We start from the raw sequence: 14,471 nt of genomic DNA on the forward strand, positions 1-14,471 counted from the left end.
GTACTTTCTTCTTTAGACTCTTTTCTATAAAAAATGTGTTTTCCTTAATAAATCAATCAGTTAAAAACAGAAAGGATGCCTAAAAATTGGAAGGACCTGGTAATGGGGAGCCCACTAAACTCAGGGCCAGTCATTCCATTTATGGGCAAATGCAGTAATTAGAATCTTTCTCAAATCAATCTATAATCAGTCTCTTCTATCCTCCACTTACAATGGTCTTGGGAACTTCAAAGATCCTATCTTTCCTTCTATAGGACAGCCTTTCAAATACTTGCTCTGTATTTTTATAATTTGCAATTTTAAGATCCACAACCAAGCAGAAAATTTGTCAGAGGTCTGCTTTTGTATATCGATATAAGAAAGCACCTCCTAGTTAAGTTGTCCAACATGGAATATCCTTCTTTTGGAGGCAGGCACTCTGAGACACTAAAATATTCAAGCAGAGGGGCGATAACAATTTTTGCAATATGTAAAATGTGTTTATGTTTTGGGTGGGAGAGTGAAGACAAGTGTCTTAAAATTCTAAGTTCCATGGTGAGACAGCTATTATGCCTATTTACATGTAGCATGACACATTATATGCCTAACTGAATAAAAACAATTAATCTACTAAATGAACTCTTTACCTTAATATAAAGCATTTTTAAATGAGTTCTGTAGTGTTACCAGAGCAACACCACCAACAGTAACTATTAAAAAAGATGCATGCTATAAAGAAACATTCAAAGTTAAGGCTACCTTTTCACCTAATTATTCAGCACAGCATTTTAACATTTGTACAAAATTATTTTTGGAATAGTAAACATCTTTCCTACCTCTAGTGCTGAGGAACAATCCTTCTAATTAAGTTAATAAAATCCCACCATTAATCTCAGAACCCAAGATGCTAAAGAGGAGGCTGCCCAGCAACTACATAGGGTGTTAAAAAAAGACAATAGAGTTCAAAGTGAGGAATGGGGTTCATTGTCAGAGTTGCTGAAAGACTGCATTAAAGCCACACCAATTCCAAGTTGTCTCTCTTTCCTCTTTTTAAAGAAAAGGCATGTAAACTCATTTGTGTTAGCATAGCTAAAAAGCAATAAGTAAACTGCAGAAATGCCGGGGGTGATGGTGGTGTAAAGTTCTGATATTAAAGGTTATTTTCTCTCACCAAGAATCCCAAGGCATATGCTTTAAAATGTCCATTTCATAAGTCACAGAATCGACTCTAAATTTAGTTCATGGAGTGGTAGTGGGACAAAAATAACAAAAAAATTAAGGAAAATATATAGCAAAAAGAACCAAAAAAGTCACCAGTGAGAAAATTTAGAGGTCTTTAGATGAATAGCTCTTGAGTAGAAGTCAACAGATTCTATGGATGATTTATCAAAAGCAAAAGAGCATAGTAAAAATATCAGATTTGAAATCATGGAAGACAGGGATTGTAACTGTATGAGAATGTTAAAAAATACTTAAAATGTTAAGATTCAAGATGGACATTCAAAATACAGTACAATTTTCTACATTTGGCACTGCTAACGTTCCCTATATTAATGTTTTTTTCTGGTAGTTAAATTCTATAACAGTTATAAAATTAGGAAGCATGTTCTTAAAGAAATACTAATCTATGGTCAGTATAATATGATGTTCACTTCATTTTTTGACATTTGATTAGTGGTAATCAGAACAGCTGAGTGACCAGAATGCTTATTCTCAAACCAAATGTTTAGGGAATGAGCCAAATCAGAAATAGGTCTTCACGTGATCTCATATATGATTCTAATCAGTCTTTTATACTTTACATAAGTGTAAGTACTTTAAAATGAAAACAGAACATCATGTGCCACCTAAGAATCATTTACATAAAATTATAAATTGGTTACTAGGGAAAATTATTGTAACATTAAAGTGACAAAGATGCTACATATTTTGAATTATTTGCTGCTTCATGTTATCAAAAAGAAAGATCTATCTTATTACTTAAAGATAATTTACAAATTTCTGTTGTAAGTAGACTTATGGAATGACCAGGTATACTCAATATGGTAACCAGTGTGTAGTAAATGAAGTATAAATAAATGCCTGTTGAATGAATGAATACATGCTTAGAACTAATTGGATGATATGTTGATACAGGAAATCAAAAATACAATACTGAAATTTAGTTTACATTTCAGTAAGGTAAATCTAAATATTGAAATTTCATAGCATCCACAATAAGGATATTAAAGAATTAATAGCTCTGAAATGAATCAGAGTTTAACTGAAATTCTTATATTCAAGAATTCTAAAATTTGTAAATAACCCAGAAAGTTGAATTTTTTTTGTGTGGGGTTCTGGAGATTTTATTTTTAAAGAAAAAATTTTTAAAAAGGGGCTGGAGATGTAGCTCAGTGGTAGAACTCTTGCCTAGCATGTGTGAAGCCCTGGGCTCAATTTCCAGTACCATAAATAAACAAATAAAATATATATAATTGACGCTTTTTCGTTATTGAAACATTACTGGGAGTATTGTCCCATTAGTGGAAAAACTTCAAAATATAACATATTAAGATATTAAGACCAGATATTTGGCCAAGATGTACCTGTGGCAAGTCTGAATGACCAGAATAATGGAGCTAGTGAGAAAACTCAAAAAAATAAGTAAGAGAGTTTTTTAATAGACGGTTTAATGTTTAAAAACTTGAAGCTAAAATACAAAGGCAAACTGATCATCAGATAAGTGACTTTGAAGTCATTTGTGAGTTTTGCTTTTTGTCTTTTGAAGAATATACTTGCAATATTTTATTTTGATTTTTCTTTTCTTAGTAGATAACTGTTAGACTACGGCTTAGCTCTTTTCATCACAGAGCTTTGGAATAAGCTAATAGTATTCAAAGATCTCCATAAGAAAGCAAAAATTTATATCACATTAAATCCTTGGGCAAGAAGTTAGGAGAACTTCTGAGGTATGAGTCTAAGGAGCGTGCATGTGGAGGTGTATGTAAGAGTGCACTACAGCAGTTGCTCTTTTTTCTCACGTCTCTCAGTCCATCATTTTTGAAAGGGCCAACTGCTGCATTTTCTAGAGTAATAAAATATGGGACTGAGCCTGGGTTCTCAGGATGTAAGTTATCTCACAAGACTGCTGTTTTTCTTATAAACTGTGAGCATCAAAAATTTTCAGAGAAAAAACAAAACTCTGATAAATCAACTAGGCCATGCTTCACCCCCCTTACACTGAATTATAGGAAAAAGATATATGAGGAAACTGAATGTATGCCCCAAATAATTTTTAAAATCTTAACTTTTGACAATAATCTCTGGAGGGTCAGAAGGTGGGAGGGTTTCTTTGTACTTTTACTATTGTATTGTATTACATAGTTCTTTCTTTTGCAACAAGCAAGTTATTATTTTGAATTAAACAGCAAAAGAAAAACATGGAAAATTATAAATTTCCATTATGTTGTATGGTATAATCCTATTATATCTCAACATGCTATCTTCTAGCAGTTGGTAATCACAGTGGTAAATTCTTATGATGAGGAACAAAAACGAGGCATTTGTGACCTTCAGCTTTCTGTGGCAAGGGTGAACAAGGATAAAGGAGAATGAAGTCAGGACAGGTTCTTATATAATATGCTATAAAGTATGCCACTGAGAAACTGTCAATAAGCTATTACTGAACTGAAGAAAAGTGATTTGATTTTTTGATGTGTGAAAATAGGAACAGGTAACAGTAGGGCTAAGGATCTTCTGTCTTGGTAAAGAAAATGTAAATTATAACTTGTTTTACCTATGCTAGGGAGGGACTATTATCCTTTTATATGAGCTTTAATTCTTATCTAGCCACATTTTCTGCTGGTGTGACTATAGCATCTAGCATCTAGAATTTTTCTTTTGCCATTAAAATCTTGCCATTACTTATCAACACTTCTGAGATTATTTTTCTGATTGAGGCAGGGTTTGGTTATTTGCTAAAGTACAAAATTGTAATTTTAACACTTTTTAAAACTCATTAAGATGAAGCTAGGTGATGGACTACTTCCAAGGGAGACCTAAGGCTGTGAATCAAATACTGGTAGTGAGTTGAGTCACCCTTCCTTCCACAGGGAATGGATTTTGGTAGGAAGAACAAACAACCTATGGATGCTGGAAGATCTGGCTTCTAACTAATTCATGACAAAGAACTACTCATTTCACATGTCATATTTTTGTGGCCTTCATCTTTGAAACTGGAGTAAAATAGGACAATTATTTCAACTATAGAGAATATGGTTATAAAATAACTATAATGCAAAGAGCAATAATTCTAATTATTAGTATCCCAGCACAAAGAGGATATGCTAAGCACATGTAGTCCTGGCTAGTCCTTTCCAAAATACCTAAAATGAAGAATTCTGCCATGTTTTGATTCCTTTTTTATGTTGCATAATGAACAAATAATAACTTTAGCTCTATTATATAATAAAATGGAAAAGATGTTAGTAATAAAAGGGGTTAGCTATTATACATTCATTCACTCTTTCACTCAGTAGTGCCTGGCCTACTTTGGGTCATATACTGTTTTAGGCCTTGGATATATAAGACAGGAATAAAATCCCTTCTCTTAAGAAGCTTATATTATGGTAGGTGGAGATGGATTGTAAATCAGTGAACAATATTTAATATTATAAACATAGTGATAAAGCTGGGAAAAATATAAAACAGAATAACCATACTAGAGGAAAAATGGTGGTGGCGGTGGTGAGGGGTTGCAACTGGGTCAGACTGGATTGTGAGGGAAGGACTCTAAGGGGAAAATATTTGAACTGAGACCAGAATGGCATGATCTATAAATAAATATTTAAGAAAATACATATTATAAGGTAATTGATATTTGGAATACAAGGTTATTTTGAGTTCCCAAATGTCCAAAAGGAAAGTCAAAAGTCTAAAAGGAAAGGAGTAGTGAGTGATAAGAAAGTGAAACGACTGATATTTCTACTTCAATTTGTGGACAACAGCTAATGTACAAAATTGCTGTTCTTTCATCATTTTTACTTAAAAAACAGTCATTCACATGGTTTAACTCAATGTCTGAAACTGAACAAAGATAGGTCATGCAGTCCAGTAAACATTATTTAGTGAGGTTTAACAGGCTTAATAATTATTTAAGTATTATAACTGCCCTCTTTGCCTAAATTCAAATCTACATAAAATCTACATACAACTATATAACTATGACATTTGTTGGATGATTTACCATGTGTCAGATATGGATATTAAGTGCTCTCTGGCACTGTTTTATTTAGTCTTCCTACAACCTCAAATGGTAGGTACTATAATCATCTGGTTTAACAATTAAGATATTGAGGTATAGAGGCATTAAATTACTTGATCAATCATACCACATGTAAGTGGCCAAGTGACAAAGCAAGAATTTAAACTGAGGAATGTCTTCAGAGATTGTACTCTAAGCTATGATCATTTATTATTTATAGAAAAAACATTTTTTATTTTTAAGGCAACAATAATTATATCAAACATGCTATATTTTCAGGGTTACATAGTATTCACCTCCTTTTAAAAATATATCTAGCATTTCAGTAGCATCAAGACTTTTAAATGAGGTGACATGATCTGGGGTATGTGCTTGCATGAACATATTAAAAGAATGAAACAATGCTGAAACAAATATACTTGAAGACATAACATACATAGCAATAGAGCTGCTCATACAGAAAGTAATGACAAACACTTTAGTACATTTCTTTTATGACCCTGAGAATGAATCAAGTATAATCTAAACTTAATAATCATTCAATTTTCCTTGATATTTAGGCATGGGCATATGGAACAAACTTGGCCAGTGAAATCTGGGAATAAGCCTGCTGGAGAGATTCAGACAAAGTTTACCTTGATGTTACAAAAAGGACTAATGATAGGGCCAGGTCTTTGACTTTTTGGATGCTGTCTTATGAGAAATGACAAGTGGAACTATTGGCATTAAAAAAAAAAGAACTTAGATTTCTGACATTTGGAGAGCCACGAAATTTACCCTGGAACAGTTCCATCTCTGAACTTCCTGTAAGTTAATAACTTTTCTCATCATTTAAACCGAAATTGAGGGAGGTGTGATTAAAAAATTCCAACCTCTAACCAATATGAGAATTATAGATAGACCATATCAAATCTTTGGTGTTTAATGGCTCCCTAACAGTAATTATTCAAAATCAGACAATATGGTATTAAGAGAATATTTACTGCTATCTAGATTTTTCTGCATTTTTCTTTATATATATACTTGTTATATAACTAGTAAAGGATGGTGCCTTGAACTTCACAAAAGTGACATATTTAAGATTTTCTACCATTTATTCTGACTTTATCACATGCCTTTTTATTCCCATTGATTATATCCTTCTTCATCTACTCCCTTTAAACTTGAACTTGAGTTTTAAATACTATTGTTGATTATAGTTTTTCAATTTGTATGTGCATAACTTACTTTGAAAATAAAAAATGATGAAAAGTGCTAGAGTATTTTTTTCAATGTGTTCATTCCTCCCTTCAACAGTTTCATATTCTTATAATATGAAATTTTCCCTTGCCCACATATTTCTTATCTGAATATTGTTAAAAATAAAATTCATGGCTTTTAAGAAAATCTTCAGGAAATTACTCTAGGACCATTTACAATGATTGAAGAGGATTAATGTATGTTCTTCTGTACTGTATTGGTATTCATAATTATCCAGCCTCTTTGCCTAGATAATTTCAGGTATTAGGCTACTGAATATTAGCCACTAAGTTATCAGTGGTATGCAAAGAATGTTAGATTTTGAAATTTAACTTTAAAATATATTTCTCAGCAGATCTTATTTTGAGAACATCAGTAATAGTTCATCCAGGTAACCAAATGTGTCTAGCAGCTAAAAGTAATACATTTTCTCTCTCTCTAATCCCTCAAAGAGACCTAGATTTTGCTTTAAATTTCTAAATAAGTTAAATTTCTATATAATCACTTAATTTAAGTGAGAAAGACTGGTAGGCAATCTCCAAAGCAATGGAAAAAGACAACATTATAACTTCATTGAGGAAATGAAGGCACCAAGAATGTATGGCTAGGAAAGAGTACCCTTATAACTACCATGGGGCACATCAGTAGGATTAATGGATACAGCTTTTGAAAACCTCATCTAAAATGCCTATTATGACAAGGGAAAAAGAGAGATTCTAAGACAACTTCAAGCTGAATTAACCAAAAGAGTATTTTACTGTTATGGCAGATGATTTCTAAATGAAGTATATCTTTTTATTTTATCTTACACTTTTATGATTTATATCCCTTAAAAGTTGTATAGGCTGACATAATTAATAATTTAACATAGGTATTATAAGGCCTACACCTCAGTAAGCTTTGAAACTGCTAATTGGGATAATAGGAAATGACTTGTCTTTTCCCAAATGCCAGTGAAGTAGGTCAGGATAATTAATATGCAAGCTGACTTTTCAGTCAAAGGAAAACAAGACAAGTCTCATCTGTGTACTTTTAGTACCATCCATTTCAGACTAAAATGAGTTCAGCCTAAGAAAAATCACAGTATGACTCAGTTAAATAATTGAATTTTAAAATAAGACAAAAGATAGTTCAACCATAAGAACACAGATTGAAGTCTGTTCTAAGGAAGATAAATTTACACTTCATAAGCACAGCCAAATTCCACATTTTAAAAGAAATTGAAAAACATCCAGGGCATCGTTTTAGGTATATCATGCTTCTTAGATGGTTTTTTAAGCTTGTAAGCACCATACAATATGTGCCATATTATATAAGGTAAGATGAAATATAAATGATTAAGAAAGGAATTTGGTTGATGACATAATTTTTCATCCCTAGGGTGTAAGACAGGCCATATTTTTATGTCCTCTTCCATTATTCCTTTTGCCCACTTGTCTGATGCTTCCTATTTTTAACTTTATGGCAAACTGAGAAAAATGTTTGAAGCTAGAGACATTAAACTTATTTCCTCTGCATGTTTGTACTTGAGTACAAATTTACTTTAGTAAGGTCAAATCGAATGCTGGCCTTGAGGAGGATAGTTAGTAACATACCACTCTTAGACCCTGATTTTTTTTTTAAGTACCAGTTGACTGCCAATCTGTGTGGTAGCACAGTGAGTGTACTGTTTTGGAGGGAGTGCAGTAAATCTGAGGCTGATGTAATGGTCACAGCTTCATTCCTGTGTATAATTTTTGCTTTGCTGGAATAACATCAAGCAGCTTGGTTTGAATAAGCAGACTGCTCATTTATTCCTAATGACCAATCCAGGCAAGTCAAGAGTATGGCACCCCTTAACTAGAACTTAGTCTTTTAAAACCACTGATTTTAAAGCTACTGGTTTACAAATGAAACTTTCATCAAATTGTGTGCTCCTAAATATTAGAAACAATAATGCAAAACCATGATTAGAAAGGCGAACATGCATTTCACCAAATAAGAAATATCTTCCAGGGAAGCATGAAATGTATTGCTCTGTTGAGAAAAGTTTGAAGTATATTGAGACATCAAGTGGCAAAACTTTCTGGGAAAATACCCAGAAAGAAATGGGGCCTGAACAATAGTGCACAGTCACCTCCAGTGAAACTGAACTGACTGAAATAGCATGAATTGTCCCATAATATTGAACTATAAAGAAAAATGTGCAATACCAAATTTACTGACACACTTACTAGGGCTATTCTAACTTATCAAATTTATTCTGCAGAGAGAGGACCCACTACAAATAATGGACAGTACCAAATGACTACTCACTTAATTCATCTGGAACCTGAAAGAAAATCCTCACCTACTTAGGAGTGCACCCATATGGCTAAAAATATATCCAATCCTGAGAACAACAAACAAGAAACTGTAGAATAAATTGAAAACTATCTAACTAGAGATGCTCTGTGGGCTACTGGAACTTGGAAGAAATGGCAGGCATGGTGCCATGTTTTCCTTTTGTGTCCTAGACACACTTGCTTCTTCCTAGTCCTTCCCAAAACAATGACAGGATGAACAGCTATGTACCCTCATTTATTCATAAAAAAGATAGCATCAATGACTCTGCTTGTAGGAATGATGAAATGTTTTCTAAACAGAATTCTCTATTTCAGAGGGCTGTGTTAGTTTCAACACAGTTTATTTTAAAACATCTGAGATGAAGTATTTTACATGATATTTGTAGAGTTAACAAACCTCACATACTTAGTCATAGCCATTAAGCAGCAACTGGATGACAACTGAAATTAAATTTTGAATCAATTTTAGAAAACAGATTTTGTAACCATTAGAATATTAAACATGTATTGTTATACTTGTCAGAACTACTAAAGAATCCTAGCATGACTCCTAAATATTTATTTCACAGGACTGTTCCATAATCTCTGGTAGATGTGAGTGTTGGGAAGGCTTGGCAGGTAGTGGATGCTAATTACTTTTTCTGCACCAATAGTACACCTTTTATAATGTTTCTCATGGATAGTATGGCTAAAATAAACTTTACATGGAAAGTTCCTCAGACTGTGAATTTTGTTGCAAGCAATTCTTATATTTGTTGGTAGAAGACATAAAATCACCATTAAATAATACAATGAAGATCCATACCATAAAAGAAGGTCTACTACATTCTCTTGTCAATAATCTTCAAAGTGGCTCTCATATTAAAGGAGATAAGCGTCACATTAACATGAGGCTCTTGCCTTGTTGGTAACTTGTGAACTTTGAGTTGTTTTTCCAATTGTAATGAAGAACTGACACGAATATATACTGGAATCAAAGTCCTGCACACTTGCAAAGTGGGTTAAAGACTACTTTCTGTTTGTATCCTTCAAAAAAGAGAAGTCTAATGCCTTAAGGGGATCAAATGAGTAACTCATTTCATCATCACTGGCTCTAATAATCTACACTAATTGGCTCAGATTGCATTTTGAATAAAAGTATGGAAGCAATAGCATATTTCTCTTACATATTCAGGATTTATAGCCAAACCTAGATTTTCTAACAACAACAACAACAAAAAAAAACTGAGTTACAGCCTTTCCCTAAACTAATCTGGGTTTCTGGACCAGTGTATGATATTAGGTATAAACAGATGCTTGGTATAGCATGTTGGATAAAGAACTGGACACTTAGGAAACATATTCTTAATCCCAACAAAAGAGAGGGTTACTTGATTGACTTGTCTCTCTTCAGACTTGAGTTCACATAAATTGAGTATTGTAATCAACATATATACCAAGAAAATAGATGAACACTTTTGGCAAATTGGTTTCTAGAAACAAATACAACTATTTGGAGTTGACAAAAATGCTTTGTGATATCTCTCCTTGAAAAAATTGTTCTTTGCATTTTTTCTTTAAATCTGATAGTGAAAAAGGAAGATATATATGTACATGTGTAGGTATGGGTGGGTGTATATGTGCATTGGTGTTCACTTATTCAACCAGGGCTCTGCTCACATCATCCTTGAAGCATTTATAGTTTCTTAACCCAAACTCAGGGGGCAATCAGTGTGGACCAATAGGATGATGCATACAAGTGAGAAAAAAGTAAGTAAGATAAGGAAGAAAAAGAAAGGATACTATTAATCTTAAAAGGCAATGTGTAGTTGGGAGAAAAAAATTATTTGCTCCAGCTCTGGGTGTCCTGGGATAAAAGCTTCATTATATATAATTTCCCCCTAAGTTACTGAAGTTCTGGAATTAGGACATGAAGGGGGATCTAACTTCCTATGCAGCAAGATCATTATTTTAAGAAAAAGGGAAAACATTCTATTTTATTCAAACAAGTTTGAAAAGGTTACGCCTTCATATACACAGGCTAAGAATCTCCAAAAACATACTTACTTTTTTCTCCTATGTTTTCCCCTGCTGCCTCCCCTTCCTCCTCCTCCTCTTCTTCCTCTTCTTCCACCTCTGGGGGTTGCACATCATCCTGTGGGTCACAGGCACTAACTGGAGCATTCAGACAGCAGTGGTTGAACCCACTATCTCGAGGCAGAGTAAAACTTCGAGGCTTGCCCCCATTGCCATTTAGCACTTGCATTCTCTCACTCTCGGCCAAGGGGTATGGCCCATAGTGATCCTGTAGGTGGCACTTCTGAGTTGGAAGGGTGGATTGCCGCCTATGCTCAGGGGAGATGGCCGCAGAATCAGAGAAAACAGAATCCTCCAGGGGCAGAGTCTGAAGATAGTGTAAGCCTGAACTTGTCAGTGGTGTCTCAATTAAATCCTGCCAGGAGCGGCGCTGACTGGCTGTCTTGCGAATGGGGGACACTGCACTGCTCCCAGTTACTTCCTGGCGAAATTCCTCATGGGAAGACTGAGACTGAGAGGTCTCTGTGGAGGAAAGACGGCTGTGTTTTGCTTCCACATAAGGACTGGCACAACTCATCTGTGGAAAGGAGCCTCTGATCAGTCTCCATAGAAATAACAGACCACTTGGAGCATCAAGGAACACTTTAGAATTTTACCAAGGAATATTTAAGTGAATAGATTCTTACATTATCATGTAATGACTAAGAAAATTTGTAGATATCTCAAAGTTAGGCTCCAACTTACATTTTATGAGACAAAGACCTGTATGTCTTAACATGCAGCTATACTAGGTTCTCATGAAAAATCTGATATTTTAATGCAAAATTTCACAATAATGAAAGTAGGAGAAAACATGAGAAATATTCAGCAACTGAAACAATAACAGTTTTAAGATCTCAATACATGTGGAAATCTTAAAGTTTTGTCTGAAGATTCACATTTTTGGATTTTATGTAGCTTTGGGGTGAAGGAAAGGACAGAGGCTTTTGGGTGTAAGAACATATTGCCTATAAAAAGACTACACACTTTCTCTTCTTCATAGATGAAATGCCTACTCCTATGGTTGCCACAGAAAAACTGTCTTATGGTCTGGTCAATTCTATAGCATTTTCTAGAGAGTTAAAAGTGTAGGCAGGATAAGATTATACCTTGTTAGGGATTAGCATTTGCCTTGAGTACAAATAATGTAGGGTGTATAACACAAAATAAAAAAGGAAATATTTTTATTTGTGGTATTTAAGGTTTCAGAATATATGCTGTGGCATCAGGAGAATGTTATAAAAAACTTGCAGGAGGCACTCCTATTGGGACAAGCCTTATTCTTGCTCCAGGGATAGGCTGTCTAGGTAATTTTTTTGCAGGAGGAGTCAGATTTGTTAAATGTGATTATCACAAATGGGGTTGAGGTGGCAGCCAGGACAAGCCTGACTGAGATAAAGGTGCATGCCACCCCTCCTAGTAAAGGAGAAATGATTTGGCATCTTCTGTGGGCTGTTATCCACCTATGTATTAATAATAATGTGAAGAGTTTCCTTCTTAATATTTACAAGTTGCTATGTTGATGTTTAAAGAGCTGCTTAGGGAAGCTGTGGTTTCCCTTTCTTCCTCTTTTGTAAATATTTTAAAGGAATTATTCAAATTCTGATGTTTTAGGGAGAGAGGGAAAATATGAATTACTCCCCAGAATAATTCAGAAGTTGAAAAAGGGTGATTATTGTTGTCATTTAAATCCAGCTTCCATTTCTGTTGAGGAAAACTTAGTCCCAAGACAGGCAGAATTGATTCTTATGGTAATATGGCCATGGAATATATTATCAAAATTGGGACACTGAAACACTCAGTAATTCTGATAGGAAACAAGTATAAAGTGGGATAGTCCTAAGCAAACCAGAACAGTTTTTTACCCTATTTTAGAAAAAAATCAAAGTATAATCTATACACAGAGTCATTCACAAAGATTTAAGAAATCTGGAGCATCATATAAACATATATATTAAAGCATACTCCATGGCTATCTAAAAAGCTTTGTGCCAAAGCATCTTCAATACGGATATAATATTAATTTTTTTGGTGGTGCTGGGGATCAAACCCAGCCCTTCACACATGTTAGGCAAGTGCTTTATCACTGAGCTACACCCCCAGACTAATTAATACTAATTTTTATCAGTTGCTTCTAAAGGATATAGAAATGAACTTCATTAGTGTACAGTAGATAAGGTCAATTTATATATCTTTTGTTAAGAAAACTTTTTTATTGTTGATATCTCCATGAATGCTACTCTGACACAGTATTAATAAAACTTGTCACATATTCTTTCTGCCCAGAATTTCTGGTGATGGTGTAAAGTTAAAACTATTTTCCTTACTAATTTTAGACCCCCCCATTTTCATTTTTTCCAAGAAACCTGAGGCTTGACATGAAATTCACTATACAAACTTTTTAACATATAAAGAGATGTTTATTGTCAATAAATCAGGTGATATTAAGTCTATTTGTATTATTAACTTACTGAGGGAGGCCGTGGGTATGTATCATAGGGGGGTGGAGGGCTGTCCTGTTTTGGTGTTGATGGAGTATCTGCTTCTTCCTTGTCACTCTCACTCCAGTAATCTGGAAATTCATACACATGGACACATTCACATTCTATTAAATGTTTCTAATCATATTTTCAGAAATGTACCTTACCATTTAACACAAAGAAATTTAAATTCCATTTCAAAACCACACTCCCAAGCACTCCCCTACCCCAGTCACCAACTTTCATTTTGCTGGATTTTGAAGAGGAAGAGCAAAATTACCTAATTTCAACCTTCTTTCAAAGCAAGTGGTTAGAAACAGCCATCTTTAATGGATTTAAGGAAAGACACTCTGTAAGCCCAATCAGGTTTAGGGTGCCTTTGAATCTAGACAAAATTATGAAGCTTCAATTAATAACGGATAGCACATGATGCTTCTTATTGTTTTATCCTAGAGATGAATACTCAAAGGAAAGCAATAATATACTGTTGTGGATCTCTACAGATATAAACAGCTCCAAAAATAATGTTCTCTTTTCTCTGGCTTCAATTCACTGGTTATCTAACTATCACTGTTTTCGGAGTCATGCTGACATGAATCTCTATAACACCACACTCCCACTTCTCCTTGGAAACACATGGCAAACCCTGATCCTTGCCAAACGCAAAAGGGCAAATCTACTGATGTGGGCTACAGTTCCAAACTTTCAGAATGACTTAAAAGGGTAGAAAATATAAGTTGCTAGAGAAAGTGACTTGGCAGATTGAGAGCAAGAGGGAGGGAGAGCAACTCTCTGAGAGATACATTAGTAAAGTTAAATCAAATGTGGCAACAATGCCAATAATCAGAAACTGTTCCACTAATATCTCAGCCACCCTATAACTGGTGGGTTAATTTTTTTGTGATTTAGCAAAAAAAAAAAAAAGAAGTGTCACCTGTCAATTTCAGATAATAAGAATCAGCCACCCCATAACTGATGGGTTAATGTTTTGTGATTTATCAGAAAAAAAAACCATAGAAGTGTTATCCATGTCAATTTCAGATAGTAAGAGAAAAGGCATTAAAACAAAAAGATTCCATATTCTCATGAGATTTTAAATCATAAAAAAATCCCAAGGTTTAACTAATATTCAGATTTAGGTGAAAAGTCACA

General features: G+C 34.1%; 1 protein-coding gene across 5 annotated transcripts in view; it reads right to left on the minus strand.

Moving 5' to 3' along the window:
- The window catches only part of Cnksr2 (connector enhancer of kinase suppressor of Ras 2), a 275,785-nt gene that overhangs the window by 31,370 nt on the left and 229,944 nt on the right, over positions 1 to 14,471 (minus strand). For all 5 annotated transcript variants that reach the window (XM_047535710.1, XM_047535709.1, XM_047535712.1 and 2 more), the window contains 2 exons: positions 13,311 to 13,411; positions 10,831 to 11,377 (listed from right to left, as the gene is read on the minus strand). In XM_047535710.1, coding sequence (XP_047391666.1) covers positions 10,831 to 11,377; positions 13,311 to 13,411 — 648 coding nt within the window. The remainder of the gene's footprint in view (positions 1 to 10,830; positions 11,378 to 13,310; positions 13,412 to 14,471) is intronic.

The sequence above is a fragment of the Sciurus carolinensis genome, chromosome X (genome assembly GCF_902686445.1).
Source record: "Sciurus carolinensis chromosome X, mSciCar1.2, whole genome shotgun sequence".
NCBI lineage: Eukaryota > Metazoa > Chordata > Mammalia > Rodentia > Sciuridae > Sciurus > Sciurus carolinensis.